This window comes from Phoca vitulina, unplaced genomic scaffold (assembly GCF_004348235.1).
Source record: "Phoca vitulina isolate PV1807 unplaced genomic scaffold, GSC_HSeal_1.0 scaffold80, whole genome shotgun sequence".
NCBI classification, from domain to species: domain Eukaryota; kingdom Metazoa; phylum Chordata; class Mammalia; order Carnivora; family Phocidae; genus Phoca; species Phoca vitulina.
The window spans coordinates 6,257,361-6,281,642 of record NW_022589783.1 but is presented as its reverse complement, the minus strand read 5'-3'; the positions used below and the strand labels follow the sequence as shown (position 1 = coordinate 6,281,642).

General features: G+C 50.2%; 1 protein-coding gene across 1 annotated transcript; it reads left to right on the top strand.

Moving 5' to 3' along the window:
• The first annotated feature begins 256 nt into the window (after window positions 1-256).
• On the top strand, window positions 257-23,227 carry TMEM176A (transmembrane protein 176A). The gene is made up of 7 exons (XM_032394341.1): window positions 257-452; window positions 925-1,035; window positions 2,117-2,173; window positions 2,329-2,550; window positions 3,090-3,200; window positions 22,293-22,483; window positions 22,834-23,227. Exons 1-7 carry the CDS (start codon window positions 267-269, stop codon window positions 23,225-23,227), a joined length of 1,272 nt encoding a protein of 423 aa, XP_032250232.1. The 5' UTR covers window positions 257-266.
• The last annotated feature ends 1,055 nt before the right edge of the window (window positions 23,228-24,282 follow it).

Sequence of the window (24,282 nt, the reverse complement as noted above, 5' to 3'; positions counted from 1 at the left end):
ACTGCTTGGTCCAGACCCTGACGCCGTGGGAGGATGAGGGGACAGCAGATCTGGGGTGAAGGGGGAGGTTCCAGCGGGCTCAGCAGTCGCCACTTTACCAGCAGTCGGGCTGTCCTGACACGACACCCTGGAGAAAGGGCCAAGGACGTTGCTCTGTGACCAGAGACCTCCACCAGTCCCAACGGCCAATGGGATCTTTGAACACATCCTGCCAAATTTTCCTCGCTCACGCTTCCTTCCTCTCTTCCAGACAGATGTCCGCAGGCATGGGGACAGTAGACGGTGGTAAGGTGGACCCTGGGACCCCACAGCCCACCCACATCCACATGCACATCCACCAGGAGTCAGCTCTGGCCACACTCCTGATACGTGGGTGCTCCCTGCTTCGGTCCCCTGCCCCTGGTGCCACCTCCCAGACCTGGGGCAGAAGCCGGCTGCTGGTGGCATCCTGGGTGAGTAGGGGCCCAGAGGGGCACCCAGGCTCCCCGTGTCAGGAGAAGAAGACCCTCCTTTTGCTGTGCACGCTCATGGCCAACCTCTCGGAACTGGAAGCTCAGCCAGTTTTATCTCCTTATTAGAAATCCAGATCGCCTGTGATCTATTTCTGACTTTTTTTACTCACTTACCGGTCTTCTCAATAAAAGCTGAAGGAGGGTGGGCTTTGGGCTAAAAGGGTGCAGGGGAGCCATGGCCATTTACAGTCCTAGCCAGTGGAGCCCTGAGCCGCCCTCTCCCCTCTGCCAGACCTAGCGTGGGCTGGCTCACCCTCCTCCTTCCCCCTTCCCCTCTTTCTCCTTCAGTGGTTCCTGTTGTTTATACCTGGAGTGGCAGGTCCTTAAAGCTGCCTGAGACGTGGGGGCAGAGTGTTGCTCCTGGGCCCAGGGATCTGGGAGCCAGCTTCTTAGGTTCTTCTTCTTCCTCCAGGTGGTGCAGATCGTATTGGGGGTGTTGAGTGGAGTTCTGGGGGGCTTCCTCCAAATCTTCTACGGCTGCACCTTGTGTGGCTCAGGAGCTGCCCTCTGGACAGGGGCTGTGGTGAGTCGGGCAGGAGGAGGGTTGATGGGCCAAGAAGGGACAGATTCGCCTCCTGTCAGAGGTGATAGACCATCACCACCACCATCACCAGGATACTATAAAATGTCAGCAGTCGAAAAGCCCCGAAGTCATCGAGGCTGATTTGCTGTTTCTACAGATGAGAAGATAGCCGAGGGAAGTGGTGGTCTGACCAAAGTCACATGGCCAGCTTTCGTGGTTTCCCGCCAGCCTGGCCGCCTCCCCCCAGGTTCAGCAGCAAACATCAACAAAAGACCTAGGACCCAGCTCATTTCCAGACACTTGCATTGAGATGGGGAGGCAGAACATACCAGAAAGGGTATAGTCTACAAGATAAGGTCAACTCCTGGTCATTTCCCATAGCCCTCTGCAGGTCCTCCATGCGGTGGGAATCTAGTGGGTGCCACCAAAGGACAGTGGTGAATGTCCACAGATGGGTGTGTGCGGTCTGCAATAGGGGCTTGGGGGCAGGTCGTGGTAGCACCAAGGGGCCCTTCGGCACACCCACACTCACAGAATATTGACTGAGAGAAGAGCCAAAAGTAATCATCCTCGTCCACCCAATGGCAAAACACTCAGATTAGTTATAGCATCACCAAACAGGATTCGAATCCATCTGTCCCCCAGGATGCACCAGACTTCCTGTTCTGTCAGCCCAGGTGGCAGGGTCACAGGGCACTGCCGGGACAGGCGCCTGGACCAGAGGCCACCCACAGACCCATCCTGCACTGAGAGCTTCCCCAACAAGCTAGGGCTTCCACACCCCCATCTGGAACCTCCATAAAACACCATTGCTTTAAAAGGACGGTTTTGGAGAAGGGAAGGAGGGGTCTTCAATGTCACTAAAACAGAGGGTCCTGCCACCTCGGGAGTTTGACCCAGGCCTAACTAACTACAGACAACAAAGCTTAGCTCAAAACCTCGGGTCCACATGGAGTGTTCCAAGGAAGGACCGGCCGATGGTTGGCTCTGTCCGTGGGGGTTACAAAGGGAAACAGAAGCAGGCAGCTGGAGGGCTTGTGTCTCCTGGGCTAGCCCCAGTCCTGCTTCCATCTGTCCCCAGGCTGTGCTGGCTGGAGCTGTCGCCTTCATTTACGAGAAACGGGGTGGCATCTACTGGGTGAGTTTGGGGAAGGGCAGGGGTGGGACGCCAGGCCCAGAAGTTGGAGGCCGGCCCAACCAAGCCTCCTGCCCGGAGCCCACCCGTGTCTCCCCAGCTGGGCTCCCGGAGAGACTGAGTCTCCAAGGTCTCATTCTGCCTCCTCTCCTCACCAGGCCTTGCTGAGGACCCTGCTCGCCCTGGCAGCTTTCTCCACGGCCATTGCTGCCATCGTCACTGGGGCTCGTAATTTCTATGAGCACCACTTTTATTTTAGAGACTATATCTGTCATGTCTCCTCGACGGCCTGGTCCCAGGCCACCACGCCCCCTAGCACCCTAAGTCCAGAAGAAGCCAGAAGGATGCACCTGTGCCTCTCCTACCTGAGCATGCTGAAGGTGGGGGTGGGGGTGCAGAGGAAGGGGCGCAGCAGGCGCTGGGCAGGGAGGGCCAAGATGGTAGCTCGTGTCACCTGTTCCACACCCAGCTAGACTACTGTCACCACAGCTGTGGCATTGAGCAGACTAGAAACAGTCCCTGTGCTTGGCGGTGTTCCAGACTCATGGAAAACACAAACATTGAAATAATCATAAAGGAACCAATGTTGCAAGGGTGCAAAGTGCTGCAGAGGGATTAAATGCACATCCTCCCTGGATCCTCTTCAGCCTCCGGGCTGCCGGGGCACCGAATCGTAGCCCGAGCCTGTCACTGTTCAGATGAGGACACTGAGGCCTGATGAGAGGGGTTTCTGGCTGCTCTCTGCATGCTAGACTCGTCAACACCCCCTCCCTCATGCAGGGCTCCTTCCTCAGCGCTTCCAGAAGCTACAGATGTGAGGATGAAGGGGGAGAGAGAGGCCCTGTGTTGGAAATGAGGGAGAGACAGAGCAGATGGCACAGTCACTCTGGTGCCAACAGCTTTGGTCCTCTGTCCCCAGGCCCTGATCATAAGCTTTCCGGCCATGCTGTTGGGTGTCTGGGTTCTGCTGCTTCTGGTATCTCTGGCGCCCCTGTGTCTGTCCTGCTGGAGAAGGTCCCGATGTAAGAAGGTGAGTCCCTAAAGTATGTGTCTGTGTTTGGGCGGCAGGGGTGTCCAGAGGAGCAGAGATGGAGAAGGCGTGGCTTGGGGAGGGAAAAGGACCCTTACAGTGAGTCCCAAGGGCCATCGAGCCTATGTTTCTACCCCAGTGGGGGCCCAGCCCGAAGAGCCCCTGTCCCTGACCAAGTGGCCCCCAGGACAAAGACCCCAGGAAGCCAGGAAAGTCCGTATCCATGGTGGGACGCTGGGGCTCTTGGCATCAGGTACTATAAGGCTAGTGCTGGATCCGGTTGGCTCCAGAACGAAGCTGCGCTGGAGGAAAGAATTTGCACCTCCCCACACTATCCTGCCCCTCTGCCTCCCTCGGGAAACAGACCAGAAGAAACTGCTGGAAGTGAGTGAAATCTAGCTCTGCTTCTCCTGAGTGCTCATGCCTGGACTCTTTCTGGACTGGGCGTCCCTGTCTCTGGCTCCTGGGAGAAGGACCGGGCTGGGGAAAAGGGACTCTGCACTAGCTCTAGTTATCCTTCCTTCCCCCTCCCCCGCCCCTGCCATGGCCACAGCCACTGCCACGGCCCCCTCCACCAATCATCACACCCCTCTTGCCCATTTCTGGCTCACCTTTCACGCTCCTGCCCTGCTTCACGGCCCCTCATGAGCAGTGATGACGATAAACTGTCCTGTTGTTTCTCCCAGCTTCTTGCTTAGTTATTCCAGGGAATTTCTCTTGGCGGGGCAAGGCGGAGGAGGATGAGCCAACACAACCCTACGATGCTCCTCCACCTCCCAACCTCCCCTCTGGGCAGGAGTTGCCGGCCTTGAAAGTAAACTCTCTTGGAGGCTGGTTCTGGGACTGGAGGTCCAAATGCCTGCGCACCAAGGGTGAAGGGGGCAGGGACTCTGAGCCCCTCTCCCTAAAATTCAGATTTAAGAGACTGAACGCTGGGCAAACTGAGAATTGGATTTTTTTTTTTTTGGCTGTTTGGAAATAGTAAGAAATAGATAATATAACGCCAAAATGCAGTCACTTTGGAAATATTTCGTGAAAGACAGACGATGACATAGAAACCCTGAATATGTCCCATGAAAAATTACCCACGACTGCGAGACACGCCACGAATCGTGTATGTTTAAGTTCATGGCTCCCTTGAATAGGCCCCAATAGAAGTAGGAGCATGAATTCAGAGGGCTGAGTCTTGAAATTAGTATCATGCCCGCAAGCATGCATACACTCAGTGCTCCACTGGGAGGATCCGCAGGGCTCCGCACAGGGTTGTACGTGGTGGCCACACAGTAACACTGTTCAAAGGTGGACTTTGAGACCAGAAAACGAAGAGGCACTCCATAAAGTTTATACACAGTTTGATTCAGGCTCACGTACTGACGGGCGGTCCACGGCAGCTACAGAGTTACTCTCTGCAAAGTCCAGACGTCAGTCCTCAGATTTTGTAGAGCGACCACACATGAAGAAGGGCGCTGTCGTGAGATCAAAGGGTTCACATGCACATCAGACAGCTTGCGTGCTCCTAATTGACAGCGACCCTTCATTTAGACCTTGTGGCTCTCCTGTGCATCAGGAAGGGGAAAGACTATGTTATCTCTAACAGATGGGGGGCTCCCTATCCCAACCTTGGCTGGCATTTCTATCTAGCAAACGTGAACAAGATGGGGGGCCAAGGACGAAGCAGTATTGTCAGCTCTCCTACAAACACATATGCAGTGTTTCTGCTCAAGGAAGCCCACTGAAGACTCAGAGCCCAGGGTTTTTACTGGAGGCTCTCAAATAAAATACATAAAAAAAATCTTTAAACACATCAGAGTAAAATTTCAGACCAAGAGAATGTATTAAAAGCAGTCAATGGCAGCATTATATCACATCCTTCCTGGCAAGGAATGAGTAGATTAAAGGGGTACGAGGTCTTTGTGTTGTTTGGAAAAGAAGTAAAGATGTTGCTTATATTTAGCATTTGTCAGCTCATTCATTTATGTGTTCATCCACTTAACACCTAAATTTAAGTGTTTTAGTAATTCAATAGTAATTCCAAAAAAATAGGGAAAAAAATCATAAAACTTTAAATTTCAGTTTGGAGAAAAATAGAGAATGAGAAAAAATTCAGTTAATAAAAAATAAGAACAGAGAAAAGATAAAAAAAAATTTTTTTTTAAAGCAAAACAGGGGCGCCTGGGTGGCTCAGTTGGCTAAGTGTCCGATTCTTGATCTCAACTCAGGTCTTGATCTCAGGGTCATGAGTTCAAGCTCTGCATTGGGCTCCACACTGGGCATGGAGCCTACTTAAAAAAAAAAAAAAGGCAAAACAAATAGAAAGCAGACAATAGAGAATGGCTATAAATTAAGTTATATGAGTATTTGCAATAAGTACAAATGGACTAAATAATCCCCTTAAAATGCAAAGATAGACTGCATTTTTATAAAATTCATCCATATGCTGTTTACAAGAAACACATCTAAAACAAGGGTACAGAAAGATTTTGACAGTAAGAGGACACAACAATTACATATTGTATATATAATACAAATATTTTTGTTATATAACAAATAAGTTGCTACAGCTCTGTTAAAATCAGACTTTGAGGCAGAGAGCATTCCTACAGATGAAGAAGCCACTGTGGTCCATCCAGCAGGCACTCTCTCCTTCCTTCTCCCGTTTCATCCATTCCGTCCCGGAAGCAGGAACCTGTACCTCCGGCTGGAGGAGCCATCCTGTAGCCAGAAGGGTACTGTCCATGGGCTGGAGATGGTGCAGAGGAAGCCCCAAGGAGCCCGTGCCTTCCATGGCAAAACTGCATGTGCCCAACCAGCCCTGGATTGCTCGCCTTTTAATATGTGTGTATGAGAAAAATTAATTCCTTACTGATTTTTAAAAAAGAGAAAATAACTTCTTAAAGAAGCCATTTATAATAGCAATGAAACCGTAAGTTACTTATGACCAAATCTATATATTCAAGACATTAAGAAAATTATTGGGAAATGTTTACAAATACCCGAATAAATAGAAATACATACACCATGTCCATAGAAGGGAGGACTCAGTTTTCAAATGGATGCATAAATTCAGCGCAATTCCAATCAGAATCTCAACAGACTTTCTTAGTACTTGCTTATCCAATTCTCCAATTGATACAGATCAAAAGACCAAGAAGAGCAAAGACAATCTCACTGTCCTGTGAAACCCAAATAAGGAGTTGGACAAGGCAGGCATTCGGACCAGAAAGCTCTCCAGCTGGCAGATCCAAACCAGAGACAACAGGGAGAATGAAGCAGGCACTGTGCCCTGGACAAGTTCTGAGTCTGAAGTCAGAAGACCAGAGCACAAATCTCAGCACTGCCACTTACTAGCTCCTCAACCTTAGGTCAGTTACAAAGACCTCCTCGGCAATAGTCTTTTCACTTTCAAAATGGGAGCAATTATACCTAAAACCCAGGGATAATGGAAGGATTTAGTGATAAATATAAATCAAACAGTGTCTAAAAATTAGACACCTCGCAGTATAAATTTGTCGAACAAATGTGGATTACTTTCAAGAAGAAGCGCCATTTGGGCCTATGTGAATAAAATGAGAGTCAGAGGAGAAGAATTGGGGTATGATCAACCAGCATCAGATCAAAGAGTGAGACAGTCAGGCTCATATTTTACTTGAATTGTCTGGACCCTGTGCATGTCCCCTCGGAATCCTACCACCTGGGTATGCCAGGATGGTCCTATCTATCTATCTATATATATAACTCACAGAAGGGTTCTGCTTTGCTCTGTTCGAGTCCAGTGAGTGGGAGTTCAGACACAATGACCCACTGACCATATTACTTCTGGCCCACAATACAGACTTGCCAGTCAGTGCCTCAGATCTGGTGAGTTCTACATTTCCCTAGACGTGCTCCTGACTCTGCACCGACTTCCACCAGAAAGGGTTTCCACAACTTGCAGGAGGGCAATCCAGTCTCCGATCTTCATGCAAGGCTGTCTTGACCATTCCCGACACACCTAGCTTTGTGCTTGCTCTTGGCTTCTTCAAAATCGAAGAATGTGTTCTTTATACCGACATATCTCAAAACTAAAATGAAAAGCAGGGAGATGGATAACAGGAAAATCAGGATAGCAGTTTCCTCCCAGCAGGGGTGAATGGGGAGGGGGAAGGTGTGTCTACAGAGAACTGCATAGAGGTCTACTACAGTGATCACAGTTTCTTCTTAACCTAGTTGGTGGACACATTATGATTATGATTATGAAAACTGCACATATCCATTTTCTATCCTCTTCTGTATGAATGAGATAATCACAATAAAAAGTACACATCAGGACTTCCTTTGCTCAAGTTAATTTCAAAACAATGTAAAACAATGACTAGTGCAAAAGTCATTAATTCTATCAATTGGTGTAAACCCTATCAGTGATAATCAAATAGACCTTTTTTCTTCAGGATGCCCAAATGCAGAAAAGGATCAAAAGCAGGCGAAGACAATGGGAGACAGCTGCCTGTTCAGGGGTCAGGGGTCCTCAGGAATGGTGGGGGTGACAGAGTAAGGCTGATCATGAGCCCCCCAAACCACTCTATCTGTCACGGTCCAGAAGTGTTTGATAAAGGGACTATGTACAAGGGGGCCAGCAAAGTGTAGGAAGCTATAAGTGACAGAACCATACTGGGGTTTGTAACCAAGGGCAGTGGCGGGGGGGTGGGGGGGGGATCAGAGAGGATGTCATTACCCTTCAGCCCAAAAGATGAGGAAAGGGAACACTGTGTCTCAGCCAGAGACCGAGAAAGCTGATGGAGATGGTGCTTGATTTGAGCTGTCACCTTCCCAGAGAAACACAGCCAGCCTGAGATGACCTTTCAGGGAGGGATCCTAGGGAATAAATACCCAAACTACCCCACTCTGATCTCTTGCTAGTGTTCCCTATTGACCAAACCCAACATCATAGAACATGAGAGCTTACTGATGTGATCAACGTAAGACTCTCTTTGGGGGCACAGAGAAAGCTAGAGAAAGGTAGACAGACTGTCTGGAGAGGCAAATGAAAGCTATCCAGAAGAATGACTTTTGTTTGTGTGAAGAAATATGGTTGAAAACTTCCCAAATTTGGTGAAAGCCATAAACCTCAAGATTCAGGAAGCGCAATGAACCCTACACAGAACGAACTCAAAGAAGTAACAAGCATAGATTTATCAGGATCAAACTGCTAAAAACTAAAGACAAAGAAAAAATCTTGAAAACACCCAAACAAAAATGACCCGTTACCTGTAGAGAAGAATGATCCAAATTTCTGTGATTTCTCATCAGAAACTGTGATGGCCAGAGAAAGTGGCACAATATTTTTTGTAACTGTTAAGTACAGGCACAATGTGGTATAGAAACATCTTAGTGTGACTGAACAAGGTGTAGCACAAAGGAGGTCTGGGGGGGCAATGGTACTGTTCTTTATCCTGATCACGGTGTTGGTTATGCAAATCTATGCATGTATTAAAACTCACAGAACAGTTCGTGGAACAAACAAAAAGGTCAGTTTTACCATAATGATAAAGAGATAAATTTGGGATTATTTGCCTATCTCTATCTCAAAATCTCAGAGTCGTTTCCATATATATATCTCTTCATTTTCCCCATCAAAACAGATACTTCAAGATTGTGATCTTAGCTGTATTTTCAAATAAACACATCATTTTTGAGGGGTTTTAGCGTGGGTTTTTGTTTTTTAACGAAAAGCAGGGATGGCATGACATCTGATTTCCTGCAGAAAAGAAACCAAAGACCAGGGACTCTGTGAAGCTGCTGTGAAGGAGGGAGGGGAAGAGGGGTAGGGGGACTGAGGGGGAGCTGTGGACGTGGCTTGTAAAGGAGCCAGGTTTTCCCCGAGGCTCAGATCCGCCAGATGCAATAAACAAAGGAGGTTTTGCCAGATTCTGACAGTAAAACACCACTTCTGAGCAGAAGGGTGAACTGAGCTGACATTCGTTTATCTGAATGAAGAACAGAAAGAACTTACATCCAGTCGAGCCATAAAAGGACTGATTTAGAAACCAGATGGAAGAGAAATCCGTACCATCTTTAGCTTGAGGAAGTAATTCACCAGGGTCTTTATTTTAACTTTGCAAACATTTCTTATGACAGTATGTTTTCGAAACTTAATAGTTGAGTTCAAAAACAAAATTAAAGCAAGATTCGATTTAAATTCAAATCCCCAATTCCATAACTGAATTCCCCCTTATAAGTCACGTAGATGTGATTAACCTTGCCACCTAGTGGCTACTAAAAGTTTTTGTTTTTTTTTTTTTAAAGATTTTATTTATTTATTTGACAGAGACACAGTGGGAGAGGGAACACAAGCAGGGGGAGTGGGAGAGGGAGAAGCAGGCTTCCCACTGAGCAGGGAGCCCGATATGGGGCTCGATCCCAGGAACCTGGGATCATGACCTGAGCCGAAGGCAGACGCTTAACGACTGAGCCACCCAGGCACCCCTACTAAAAGTTTTCTTCAGGAGAAACCAGAAAAGAAAAAAATAACTTTTTCATAACAATGCTTTGAAAACGGTTAATGCATTTTTGAACAAATATCTACTAATACCCCCATGCCCCATGTGGCAGGCACTGTGGGTGCTGGAAATGAAACTGAACAGGTTGGACAGTCGCCTACTTTGCCCAACCCAGGTGACACTGAGGAGTAAGAGCCAATAAATCATGACATTTCCTCTGCCTCATCAGGCATGCCCTGACGCCTGAGCCAATTGGTCAGAATCATGTCATTATACACCCAAAACTCCAAAAGTAGAGGGCGGGTGGGGCGCTTCCTACCCCTCCACAGTCTCCAGTCAGTTTTCTCCCTGCCCCACCTCATCTGCCCCACCGACACAATTCAGAAACCAGATGTCCCAGTTCTGAGCTGGACTCACCCCATCACAGCCCACCCTGCCTGAGCATCCACAGAGATGTTAGCTCAGTCCTGCCCCACCCTGGCCAGTGACACACTGTTCTGCCAACTCACTAAAAGATCTTCCACACTCAACAATGGTGAGGAAGCAATCTTCAGGAAAGCTGTTCTTGGAAAATTGGAGTCCACAGGAGAAGCACCCCAGGAGTGGCCTCTCCCTCCCCCACCAAGCCAAGTCTTCAGTGGCAAAGGAATCTGCCCACCCCACAGTGGAGCAGGGTGTACCAGGCCCCAAAGCAGAACGCCCTGAGAACATAGCTCCAAGCCCCCACAATCTGGTCACCATCAGCTCAAAAGACAAGAAAGGCTTCTTAAATGGGACACAAAAAGCATTAGCCATTAAAGAAAAGACTGATAAATCCAACCACATTAAAATTAGAAACTTCTGACCCTCAAAAAATGAATGAAGGAAACAAAAAGATAAGCCACATAACAGGATAAAATACTTCTCAATACATATAGTTAACAAAGGGCCAGTATCGAGAATGTGTTACGTTGAACCATATGAAACTGCCATTTTTTGTAGGTCAGAATGGTCAAATACCAGTGATTTCATGTGGTTCAATCTAATATAAAGAATTCTTACAAATCGTAAGGCAGACAACTCAATTTAAAAAAATGGTCAAAGATTTGAGCAGACACACTACATAAGAGGAAATCCAAATGGCCAGTAAGCTTACACAACGTGCTTAACTTCATCAATATTCAGAGAAAGGTAAATTAAAGCCACAATAAGGTAACATAAGCTAATCAGCCATATTTGGCAAAAATGTTAAAGTCTGACAATATCAGTTATTGGGGAGGATGTGGAGCAGTGGACAGTCTCATACATACTGCTGGCAGCAAAGTAAACTGTCCAACTACTTTGAAAAACATGCATGAGCTCATAAAATAGAGATATGTGGCTTATGGCTCCACCATTGCATTCCAAGGTAAACCCTCAGGTGCACATACTCACCAGCACATATGTACAAAAACGTTTATAGAAACATTGTTCATAACATCCCAAACTGCAAACAAGCCTAATATCTAGCCTCAGCAGAATGGAGATAATAAATTGTTGCAACTCCCAAAGTAGAAAACTAGAGAGCAATGAACAACCCACAACTATATGAAATTGAGCAAAATATTTATGCAAGGTACAAAAAAAAGTCTTCAGTAAGATTCTGTTTATATAAAATTCAAAACAGGCAAAACCAATCGATATCCTTTAGGAATACACACATAGAGGGCAAAACACTAGTCTAGAGAAAAGAAATGGTTTGACAAGAACCATCACACGGGTCACCTGTGGAGTGAGGGAGAGAGGGAGGGGTCGTTAGGAGGGGATTGGAGGTGCTTCTGGGGCAGTGAGCTATTACTTGATTTAGAGGTATGTAAGCTTGCTTTATAATTAATCATACAACCATATTTATATGTTTAATGTTCATTTGCATATGTGCTATATTTTACAATTTAAAAGAGCGATAAAGAACTCAAAATTCTGCCAAATTCAAAGCTCTGTCAACAAATCTTAACAGGAATACACATTTCATTGAAGTGGTATAGTGACCTGGGTAGGAATTTATAGATTCTAACCTGACTTGAAAATCAGAAATCATATGACCCGTCTCTGAGAGGGAACGCTCAATGACCATCTCCTTTAAGTTATAAAATCCCCTTTTGGACTCTAAATAGGGCTCAGGGTGTCCCATTACTGTGACAGACATGGATGCAGACACATCTCAGTCAGGTACTTTAGTTGTTAAGAAGTCTCAGCAAACTGGAAACGCACTCCCGCAAATTGGGGACCACAATCTAAAAGATGAATTCGTATGTCGAACAGCACTTTCACGGAGAAAAAAATAAAACCAACATCGGGGATGTCCCTACTTCCCAAAACGTCTGAAATCAGAAATAGCTTTTTTCACTGGAAAGAAGCTGAGGCTAGACGTAAGGACTGAATGAAATGAAGAAATGCTACAGTAGCTAGAAACCACCCCCACCTCCACTCCCGGAGAGAATGAACTTCCCCATTCCATTGTTGAATTCCTAAAGGGTAGCGTGGTTTGGATGAGATGAAAGGAATTTAGGAGGGTGGTGCTATCCCCCGGGACATACAAGCCTGTCCCTGCCATGCAGGGGAAATCAGCCCCGGGCACAATGCCTGCCCACGGTGGGCACGCATGCAACATTTGCTGAGTGCATCCGAAACCAGCACACGGCACACAGGGGTTTCCAAACTCCGCGAAGCCGCCCTACCCCGACACGAGGTGGCGCTGTTCGCAATCCCGGCGGGGTGGGAAGGCGGGGCTTAGAGCGCGGGTGTGGCCACATCCTCGTAGCCAATGGGCAACCTTCCTGCTGCTCACTCTCTAACAGCCAATGAGCAGGGAGCGGTGGTCTGGCCGACGGAGAGGACACGCCCCGACGCACCGTGGGCTTTCTCCGACCCGGGAGCGAGGGAGCCTCTACCCTAGCGGGGGCCGGCGCCCAAACATGTGGCCTTGCAGGGAGCCCCTGCTCCCGAGCCCCATCCCCCGCCGCCCGGCCTGACCGGCGACGCCCTGCTGGACGGAACCTCCAAGGGCTGCCCCGGGAGCACCCACCCGTCCTGGAGCGCCTGGGGTCAGGCGGGAGAAGGGACAGCCCCTGTTGCACGGCCCGGGGGTATATGCAATCACGCCGACCCCACCTCGACAGACTTGCCCCCATCTACGTCTGCAACCCTTTCTCAAATAGGCGACCTCCCCTCGCTCAGGAAGCCCCCATCCGACACTCTACCCTGCGTGTTCTTTGTAGCGGCCTGACTTCCCCAACTAGAACGTAAACCCTGGCTCAGGAGTGTTTGCATCTCCCCACAGTCCTTATCAGAGGATGTCCTAGGGAACGGGTCTCTTTAAACATTACCCAGCTCAGCCTAACTCCTAGGAGGATGCTGGTTCCCTTTGCCTGATCGGAATAGAATGAGGCTTTCCCGTCACTCACTTACCTGGGGAAAAAATTGGATGGCAGGTGGTACAGAATTACTTTGGGATTCCAAATACTTCAGGTTAGTCTTGGCCATCAACCTGAGCATGATGTTCTCTGCCTGAGGGCACATGGACTGAGTCCCCCTGAGGCACACAGGTTGAATTTGGGTGCTCAGAATAGAAGATGTGGAAACCAATTAGGTTCTGACCTGGAGACTTGGTTTAGGAGCATTCTTCCTAACAGAGCACGGGGCCAGATCTGAAGACAAAAATAAAAGTGAGGTACTTTTGCACTGGGTTTGCAGTAGAAGATGGACTCACTCGTGACCACCGTGAGCAACAGAAACTAGCCCCAGGTTTCATATGGTTTCAGAAGAGAACCCTGGCTCACCATAGGAAGGCTGCAAAGGAATACGCTGGGAATATCCAGGAGAGCCTGGATATCAAGTGTCTGTCTCGCCAGGCTCCAGTGACTGCCATGCCAGGGACCAGGAACGGCTCCAGACTTCCTTACTTGCCACTGTGGCTTTTCTGGTTGACAAAGGTGAAGCCGGAAGAAGAAAGGGAGTGCCGTGTTCTTGTGGATGTAAGCATTTTCCTTCCATTGTGCTCAGACTCGGGGACCCAGACCCAGTCTACAGACAGGACACCAGGATTCCTGAGTGTGCTGGAAGCTCTTGCTCCTCCAGACGTACTTCCCGTGCTTGTCACCCTGCCCTTTGCCCTCCAGGCTGGCCTTTATGGACTGCATTCACGGGCTCCCTCATGCCATGGGTTCAGCGCCTAGGTGGCCCTGACAGGTAAATGAGATCACCTTTGAAAATAGTCCCTTCTTTAACTCTCTTCATTCCCCCTGTGAGAATGCCATCTGTTTCCTAACAGGACCCTAGTTGGCATGCTGAGTTTTCTTTTACTGTCCTTTGACCCTGGAGTCAACCTCACTCACTATACAAATATAGTATCTACAACATGCCAGGTCTGAGCTACGCACCAGGGATGCAGGGATGAAAGACAGAGATTAAAGTCAGTCAATCAGCATCAGGGATGACGGCTGCGTTGGAGGTCAGTGCCGGGCGGGGGCATAGCCTGGGAAGGAAATGGTCAAGGGGGCACCACAGAGTCAAAGATAGGCAAAGATGGGGGGACGGGGCGGAAAGGTTCCAAGCAGAGGCAGCCTGCAGGGACGTGGGAGGGAGCTGCGGGCCGCTGGGCATTGCCAGGGAGCGATGAGAGTCCCAGGTACCACTGCAGGTGCCGCAGATGTAACGGGAGCCAACCTGAGGGAGCCCTCCTGGCGGACGTGGACATGACAGTGAATGCTCAGATTTCCATGGTGCAAAGGTCCTTTTGGCGGAGATCGACAGATTGGAGGAAGCAAATTTGGGAGCCGGGAGGCCAGTAAAGGTCTCCTGCAGGGATTGGGGGGAACCGTAATGACCACAAAGGGGGGAGTGGAGTGCGGGTGAGAGATGAAGCAGCTGTTCTGGAAGGGGACTCGCTGGTGTGGGCGGGGACAGGGGCGGCCAGAGAAAGAAGTCCCTGTCTGGCAGGGTTGTCAGATCTCAGGCCGCAGCACTTAGGTGGACGGCGCTGGCATTCCCGTGATAAAGGAGGCAAGAAACCTGGGTGGACGGTGTGTTCGGCTTGGAGTTTGTTGAGCTGGAGGTACCAATAGGATAAGCAAATGAAAATGCCCGTGAGGAAAGGGGATATAGATGTGAAGCTCCAAATAGTCTAGACCACAGTTAGGCACTTAATAATCATTTTTAAAGACATTGGAGAGGGCCACCTGGGTGGTTCAGTCGGTTAAGCATCTGACTCTTGATTTCAGTTCAGGTCTTGATCTCAGGGTTGTGAGTTCAAGCTCCACGTTGGGCTCCACTCTGGGCCATGGAGCCTACTTAAAAAAAAAAAAAAAAAAAGACATTGGAGAAATGGCACAGGCCAGGAGTCCAGACAAGCTTCCTGCTTCTGGGCTGTTTATTGAGAAGGAGCTCAGTGAGCAGTAACTACAATGCCAAACGTTTCTCCTGCTCGGGCTATGTGCCAGATGCCATACCAAGTATTTTATAACAAGTCCCTTTCCCTCCCTTGTGGTAATCCTCCCAGCAACCCTCGGAGGTGCTGACTAGCGAGATTCCCATTTTACAAATGGGAAACTAACCTCAGAGAAGTTAGGTGACCTGCCCAAGGCCACACAACTAGGAAATGTCATAACTCATGGTTGGATCCAGAGAGTCTGACTCCTGACCCTGGGCTTTTTATTCATTTTACTAAATGAACACCTCCATTACTCAGTCTACACCACAATTTTCTTTTTATATCTTCATGTTGTTTACCTCCAAGGACTGGGAGACCATAAAGATAAGGCTAGAATTAACTACTCTCTTTCTACAGACCATGAGTTCTCAAATCTGGATCTGTCCTAGCTTTGCCGCCCCCACGAATGCTGAGGCAAACACAGGGGGAAGGAGCCCTTCGGCTAGTGCTGACTTACCTCCTCACTCCACTCCAGATGATTGGCATTTCGAGTCAAGTAAACAGCTGTGCAGAAAATCCAGGTGGGGTGTGACTTGCGCCGTGAGAGATAAAGAAGCAAACCCACGCCCACTAATCCCTGTTTACAGCACTGCCCTCACCCCTCAGTGCTGCCTCCAGGATGAAGTCCACGTCCCCTCCACATCTGGTCCTCGTCTGCCTCTCCAGCTGCGCCCACCACTCCCTCTGCAAAGCAGACAACCTAGCTGTGCAGAACTGCTCGCCATTCCGGAACTTTCCAGCAAGGGTCAAGCTTCTGCCTTTTCCCCCAGTCTTTTACTATGAAAACTGTCAAACATACAGAAAGTTGGAGGGGAGTTTGCAGTGCAAACTCATATATCAGCCACTTAGACTCTACAACGAACATTTTACGAGATCTGCCTTATCCGTCCCTTTCTCCATTTTGTTTTTTGTGCATTTCAAGGCAAGTTGTAGACATGTATACACTTCAGCACACATCTTATTAAGTAGAGTTCCATATTTGTTTTTGGTTCTTCGGTTTTCCCCTTTGAGATGGAATTAACCTACAAGGAAATGTACAAATCAGAGCTGTTTGTATTGGTTTTCTTGTTGCTGGAACAAATCCTCACATACTTAGTGTCTTAAAACAAAGGTATTCTCCTATAGAGAGTTCTGGGGGTTAGAAGTCCAAAATCAGACTGGACCGAAGTCGAGATGTGAGCAGTTCAATCCTTCTGTAGGCTGTGAGCAGACAATCTCCTTCCTTGCCATCTTCATCTTCTAGAGCATTCCTTGGCTCGTGCCCCCTTCCTCCAATAGCTCCAACCTCTTGCTCTCAGAGCCCCATTTCCTCTGACCTCTTGCCTCCCTTTTCTGAGGACTCCGTGGTTACACCTGGATGATCCAGGTACACCTGGTTACACCTGGATGATCCAGGTACACCTGGTTACACCTGGAAAATCCCCCATCTCCGTGTCCTTAACTTAATCACAGCTGTGCTGTTCCTTTTGCTCCATAAAGTTATTTATTCACAGGTTCTGAGGATTAGGGTGTGGTCATCTCGGAGAGCCATTTTTCAGCCTAGCACATGCACCATTTAATGAGTTTTTCCAAACGCATACACCTGTGTAAGCCAACCCCCTGTCGAGACATGGAACATCCCACCAGCCCCCGAAAGTTCCCTCATACCTCCTCCTGGCCGGTGCCATCTCCCACTCCCACTGCCCAGAGGCAACCACTGTTCAGATGTTTGGCCCCTTTTAGAACCTCCTAGGAATGGAACTGTACAGTATTTTGTCCTTTTGTATCTGGCTTCTTTCACACGAACGACGTCACTGAGACTTACCCATCTCAAAGGGGTCAGTACCAGTCTGTTCCTTTTTATTACTGAGCAATCTTCTATCATATGAATCAATCACCATCGGTTTATCCATTCACCTGTTGATGGACTTCGAGCTGTTTCCACTTTTTCTGTCCGTCTGTACTTTTGGACCAGCTGCTGACCGTGCTCCTTCAGCCCATAGCAGCCACCCGCCCCTCCATCGGCTCCTCTCACACACAATCAGCCCCACATTCATTGGCCTCACAAAGACTGTCCTCCTTCAAGGCCCAGCACAAAAGGCTACCCCCTCGGGAGCATTTGGTAAACCCCTGCCCCACCCCCAAGACAAGTGGACCAACCGTCCCTCCTCCGTACCCTGGGCACACTTCGGTCTCTGCATCTGACCATGTGTGACCCTTACTTGTCTGCAGGCCCCTCTGTCCTCACTGAGGACCACATCCCCAAGAGCAGAGGCCAGAGCGTTCGTATCTGCACGTGGAACGATGCCTTAGGTCTGTGTGATGGCCTCCAGTCACTGTTTTCCCGGTCAGTGACTATCCAGAGGGGGTTTCCAGGCTCTGGCTGCCTTGGTTGGAAACCAAAACCCTAAAGATCACGGATACAGGGAGGGGTTCTCAAGGACAAAGCAGGTTGGACAGTCTCTTGTGAAACTGGGGGGGCACCGTGGAGCTCAAGCCCCTGGAACAGGAAGACCCTCTCGGCATGCTGTGCCCTTGTCAGTGACAGCCTAAGGGCAAACCCAGGACTAAAGCAGAATTGTGGCCCATTTCCTGAGCAACAGAAAAACCCAGTGATTAGAGAAACTCTGGGAGATATTCTTGGCATGGGAACCCATAAAGGGATTCGCCAACCTGATAACCAAAAGGCACAACATAGCCAAGACCTTGCTTCTTGGGGCAAGTATCAGAGCCCCATGGCAGAGAAGCCTTTTCTACCCTGAGCGCTCACAAATCTCCAAAGCCACGGAGGCCTACGGAGAACACTGGCTTATCAGCCCCTACAATTCTGGAAAAGCCTTGAATTGTGTCCAAAACAGAGGCAGCCCGCTAACAGACCTGAACCCACATTGGGTAGACCATTCAGCTCACACACTGGGGAGTCAGCGCCGTTCCTCGGGGGAACGCGCTGGAGCTCCGGCCCAGTGGCGCAAGTGAGGACTCTTCTTCCATGCGGGCCCACCAGGCGTTCCTGCTGGTGCACCGTTAGACCCCTACTGTTGAGGGGCCCTTCAGCTGCCTGCTCTGTCTGGTCCAGAATGGAGACCAAGAGCTTGAAAAGGAGGCCTCCCATGGATGGAATCTGGATTTGTCTGGGACAGATTCCGATGGCTTAAAATCAGAGATGAAGCACCTGTTTAGGTGCGAGAGTGTCTAATCCTACCCAAAAGAGCTAATTTTTCAGACTTGGGCCCCACCTTCTAGGAAAAATTATAATGCCGTTGAGATAGTAAGAGATATACTTGAATAAATGATACTCTCAAATATTTGAAGAATTTTTTAAGTATGCATGAGCAAAGACAGGAGCATGCATACTAGTGCAGTGGGTCTTTTTGCTCACGCTCACCCTAACATAAACACAAAAGCTTCTTTCCAGAAACAAACTTGGAAGGGCTACTCATGCTGTTGGAAGTGGGCTCAAGATAGGACTCTAGTACAGGATGGTGCCAATTGCCCCTTATAGGGCTTGACGCCACTTTGTCATAAGGAAGAAATGTCCTTCAGGGATGACTGCAGGTTCCAGAGACAGAGAGACCCAAGTGAAAATCTAGCTGTGTCTCGGGATGCTGCCTATCGGCAGGATCGTGTCTAGGATGAAGTAAGGTCAATGCCCATGGAGTCCCAACCACAGTGGCGCCTGGGCCTCCGTGAGTGGTGGGCATGCTAGCGGGTCCTCCCTCCTTAGTAAGACACAGAACTTCCCACACTAACTGTGGAGAAGAGCTGACCTGTGGCCTCGGCTTATCCCCTAAGGGCCACCTCCTTTAGGTTCCCTGCCTGCAAGGCCCGCCTCCCTTCAACGAGAACACATGAACCCTTACCTCGCTTCCCCTTCACACAGCTCACTCAGGGAACCTTATAAAACAAAACTGTGCCAGATCCTAGTGCAAAACAAACAAAGAGAGGACAGGGACAGAACCCGGCGCACCAAGCGTGGGCGCCGGTCCTGCAGAACCAGAGCCCGTGGAACACCCTCTTATTCTGTTCTCTCTGAGCCCAGCACTACCACCACCACCCTCCCCGGCCCTAAGATATGCCTAGTGGTCTGGCTGTCAGTCTGAGCTGCTTGCCTGGGCCTCATCCAGCCCCGGACTGGTGTGGAAATGTATGATAATAAATCATCTTTCCACCTTTAGCAAAAAGCCAGTAAGAATAGTGGCAATAGTCATGATAATAAAAGAAGTCTCTAAGCTGGAGAAGAAGCACCTGGGGCACAAGCTCGGTGGGCCAGGAGCCTGACAAGTACTCCTGCCTTGCATGGTGCTGGTCACAGACAGGAGTGTGGGGTCTCAGGTCGCCCCCAGGGCTTCCCGCCTGGCCGCTACCTTCTGCCGTGCGGTGGGCTCAGCATCTTCGCCCTCAATCCTTCGGTCCCCGGCCCCCCTCCAGACTCAAGTGCCGTAACTTTGCAAGTGGGTGCTTGCTAGCCTGGCACCCCTTGCTTCAGCAAATGGGGAGTTGTTTAGGGGGAATGGGGCAAAAAGAGCAAAGCAGTCAAGGTAATGAATTGGAGCCAGCAAGGGTCAGCTCGGAAGCAGGTATCTGAGACTTTGGCCTCATTAGCTGTTCCCTGTTTGCCGCTGCCACCCATCTGCCCCAAACATCTCCTCCTGCCCCCTGACCTGAGTCCCTCTGCAATTCAGCCTCACCCCTTAATCTTATCAACCCCGATCATCTCCCTTCATTCCTGTGCTGCGCTCCCCTGGCTGCCCTCCACGCTGTCTCCCTGCCCTACCTCTCTTTGGCCTTCTGAATCCAGGTTTAAACCTTGACCTTCTAAAGCCAGGACCAGCTACATACATTGCACAACCCAGCATCAAGTGAAAATGCGGGGCCCATGTTCAAAAGTTAAGAATTTCAAGACAGCGCTAGTAGACCATAGGTAAAGTGCGGGGCCCTTCTGAGGGCGGGACCCTGGAGGACCACACAGGTCCTATGTCCTTGAAGCCCGAGCTGACTTGCACCACTCTCAGCTGTCCTCGCCCTAACGGGCCTGTGACAACTTATAAAGACTTCCCCCGCAGTTGATCACCCCATTCTCCATCCATGTGATCATCTTAATAGTAACCTGGTTGAGGGACTGCCTCAAACTAAAAAGCATCTAGAAACCATCAACAAAATGAAAAGGCAACTTAAGGAGTGAGAGAAATTATTTGCAAATCATAAATCTAATAAGGGGTTAATATCCAAAATATACAGAGAACTCACACAACTCAGTAACAACAACAACAACAAATCTGATATAAAAATGAGCAGAGGGGCTCCTGGGTGGCCCAGTTGGTTAAGCGTCTGCCTTCGGCTCAGGTCATGACCCCAGGGTCCTGGGATCGAGCCCTGCATCGGGCTCTCTGCTCGGCAGGAAGCCTGCTTCTCCCTCTCCCACTCCCCCTGCTTGTGTTCCCTCTCTCGCTGTGTCTCTCTCTGTCAAATAAATAAATAAAATCTTTAAAAAAAGATACCACCTTATACCTGTTAGAATGGCTGTCATCAAGAAGACAAGTGTTGGGAAGGACCCCTCATGCACTGTTGGTGGGGATATAAGTTGGTGCAGCCATCATGGAAAACAGTATGGAGGTTCCTCAAAAAATTAAAAATACAACTACCTTATGATGCAGCAATCCCAACTCTGGGTATAAGTCCAAAGGTAATGAAATCAGGATCTTGAAGGTATATTTGCACCCCTATGTTTTTTTCACTATTATTTACGATAGCCACGCTGTGGATACAACCCAAATATCAATCACCAGATGACTAGATAAAGAAGATGTGGTATGTATGTGCATGAATATTTTTATATTCCATTATGTGTATGTGTGTGTGTGCGTGTGTGTGTGTGTGTATACAATGGAGTATTTTTCAGCCACAAGAAAGAAGGAAATCCTACCATTCGTGACAACATGGATGGACCTTGAGACCATCACACTCAGTGAAGTAAATCAGACAGAGAAGGACAAATACTGTATGATCTCACTTATATGTGGAATCTAAAAAATCCAAACTCGTAGAAACAGAGAGTAGAATGGGGATTGTCAGGGGCAGGGAGAATGGGGAGATGTTGGCTGGGGGTAAAAACCACCAGTTTAAAGATGAGTAAGTTCTGGGGATCTTGTGATTATAGGTAACAATGCTGTATTATATACCTACAAGTTGCCAAGAGAGAACTTAAATGTTCTCACCACAAAAAAAGAAAAAGAAATGGTAGTTCTGTGATGTGATGTGATGTGGGTGCTTAGCTAAGGCTAAGTGGTCATCGGATTGTAATATTACGTGCATCAAATCAACACACTGTACATCTTAAACTTACATAGTGTTGCATGTCAATTATATCTCAATAAAGCTGGGGAAAATAGTAACCTGGCTGAAACCTCACCATGTAGCATGTTTTGTTCTTAGACTGCCAACAGCAATTCATCAAAACTCTTCTGACATCTGGGTTTCTAAGGTCTCTTCCATCACCCTGATGCACAAGATCCATCCATTCATTCACTCTGAAAACAAAACAGGAGTGCCCATGGTGCTCCAGGCACTGTACTGGTTTCCTGTATATTTGAAGAAATGAAGATGCCTGCTTGAGTCCCGGACCTCAAGGAGCTGCTAGAGGAGGCGAGGCTGTGGCCGGAGAGCGGCAAAGTGGCAGCAGAAGGCAGTGTGGGAGCCGGACCGCCCTGGAGGCGAAGAGAAGTCACAGCTGCCTGGAGAGTGTAGGACAGGTTGAGGGAGGGGCTGTGGTGCTGAGCCTGGGCTGCAGCAGCTGGGTAAGTGAAGGAGGAGAGAGAGGCTTTCAGGCAAGGGAACAAAGGGACAGAGGCCAGGAGTCGCCCCCCCCCCCCCACCAGCCTGGCATGGTTCCGTGGCTGGACTGCGGGGCCGGGAGGTGCCTGGGAGATCACGGGTGTGCCACGACCGAGAAGATGTTCTCACAAAAGGTGGAAGACAGAGTGGGAGATCCAGGTGCGGGAGGGGGGAGGCTGTCCCCGCTTCTAGGTGCAAATCAGGAGGGTTTAACACAGGCCAGTGCTTCTCTGCAGGAGGGCATTTTTGCCCCCCAGGAGATACAGGCGCACCTGGGAGATGTTGCGGGTTCGGTTCCGACCCCCGCGGGGAAGCTAAGAGTGCCAGAAAGCGGGTCCCAGGAATGTTCTGGTTTCCCAGTGCGGGGGTTGCGAGCGCGCTGCTGCGGTCTGCGGGCTGGGCGGCAGCCTTGCGTCCGCCACGACCACGAGCAGGCCCGCACTGGAAGAGCCCTCCCTGCGGACGGGCCCCCCGCCCCCGGAGCTCTCAGCGGGGCCGTCTTCCTGCCGCTGGAGGGTGGGGGCGGCGCTGGCGGCCGCTGAGCCCCCCGGGTGCCGGGCGCGGGGTCCCCGGACAACCGTGCAGGTCCCCGCACCGACGGCTCGCCCGGCAGCGCGCTTTCTCGGCGGCGGGCGCGTCTCCCCCCAGGCCCGCTGCCTTCGGAATGGGAGTCGGGCCTCTCGGGCCCCGCCGCCGCCGCCGCATCGGCTGAGCTTCTGTCACGCGCCGGATCCTCTGTCCCCCCGGCAGGGGACTCGGGAACCCCCGTGCTTGGCTCGTCCCGGAGCAGCACCTGCTCGGCCGGTCCCGTGTGCTCCCGAGCTTGCGGCACGTCTGTCCCCGCTTCAGGCCGCGCTCCTCGTTCTGTTCTGCTGCTGCCGCTTTGTCGTCCCGGTTCGAGAGCGCGGGCGGAGCGGACTGAGCCTCGTTCTTCAGCCCCCGAGGGTTTGCAGACCGGCCCTGAGCGCCGGCTTCAGCTGCGGGCCACCGGCCGCGTGAGCCCCTCGCGACAGGGCGGCCTGGCCCGCGGAGCTCGGCAGCCGGGCGCTGCCTTCCCCTCGGCGGCCGTGGGAGGCCTGGCTGGCGTCTCCTTCCGAGAGCGGGCGGCTCCGTCGGCGCTGAACACCTGGGGCTTCGCGGCCTCCTGCATCGCTCAGCTCAGCTGGACCTTCTGGAAGACCGGCCGCTTCCCCGCGCGCTCCTGGTCACGGAGCCGGCCTCTTCCCCGAGCCTCCTGCGCCGGCCTCTGCCCGCTCGGGTTCCCTGGTGCGGGTCTCCCCTCTCGGCCGCCCTAGAGCGGAGGGGAGCGCGGGCCTCGCTCCGGATTAGGCTTCGGCTTAAGGGAATGTGTGGCCGGTGTGGTCTCCTGTCCAGACCACTGTCCCTGTCCCCAGGCCAGCAATAAGGCACTGAGCTTACTCATTTCTAGTTTTTTTATTTAAAGGGAGAGATATGGGGCGCCTGGTGGCTCAGTTGGCTAAGCATCCAACTCTTGATTTGGGCTCAGGCCACCATCTCAGGGTCGTGAGATCAAGCCCTGCACTGGGGTCTGTGTTCAGTGGGGAGTCTGCTTGAGATTCTCTCTCTCCTTCTCCCCCTGCCCCTCCCCTCTGTGCTCGCAGTCTCTCTCTCTCTCTCTCTCTAGCTCTTAAATAAATAAATAAATAAATAAATCTTTTAAAAAATAAATAAAAGGAGAGACCTGCGACTCTTCCTTTCACTCGAACACCCAGAGGCCATTGTAGGGTTATTAACCAGGGACTAAGGAGGCAGGGGGGTGACAGCCGGTCAGTGGAGCAGTCAAAACGCACATGCCGTTTCTCCGTCACCTCCATCAGCCCCTGTGGATGCGGTTCGTGCGCCCCAAACAATCACAGTAGTAATATCCACGGTCACCGATCACAGATCACCTTAGCACATGTAATAATAATGGAAACATTGGAAATACTGTGAGAATTACCAAAATCTCACCTAGAAACACAAAGTGAGCAAATGCCATTGGAAAAATGGCACCAGCAGACCCGCTGGAGGCAGGGCTGCCGCAAACCCTCGGGGGGTGAAACACGCAACGTCTGCAAAGGGCAATACAGCGAAGCGCGGCAAAGCAAATAGGCCTGTATTTGTCAATGTCCGAGGGCATTTTTGGTTGTCACAGCTGGGTGGTGGGTGGGCGGGGGTCCTGCCGCGTCCGGGGAGCAGAGGCCCGGGGTGCAGGCCCCTGTGGAGTTCTGGCTTTCCCGCAGAAAAAATATCCCCCTCTCTAGATCGTCTCCAATGATCTCTGGTGTGTTGTGACTTTCTGGAAACAAAATATCAAGATTTAGCAATGGGAAAACTGTGAGCTATGACT

Bases quoted from the DNA above. Each gene is read 5' to 3' on its own strand.
- TMEM176A (XM_032394341.1), top strand. From the start codon at position 267: ATGGGGACAGTAGACGGTGGTAAGGTGGACCCTGGGACCCCACAGCCC. The intron at 2,174-2,328 runs GTGAGTTTGGGG...TCTCCTCACCAG, and splicing joins AACGGGGTGGCATCTACTGG to GCCTTGCTGAGGACCCTGCT. The intron at 2,551-3,089 runs GTGGGGGTGGGG...CTCTGTCCCCAG, and splicing joins CCTACCTGAGCATGCTGAAG to GCCCTGATCATAAGCTTTCC.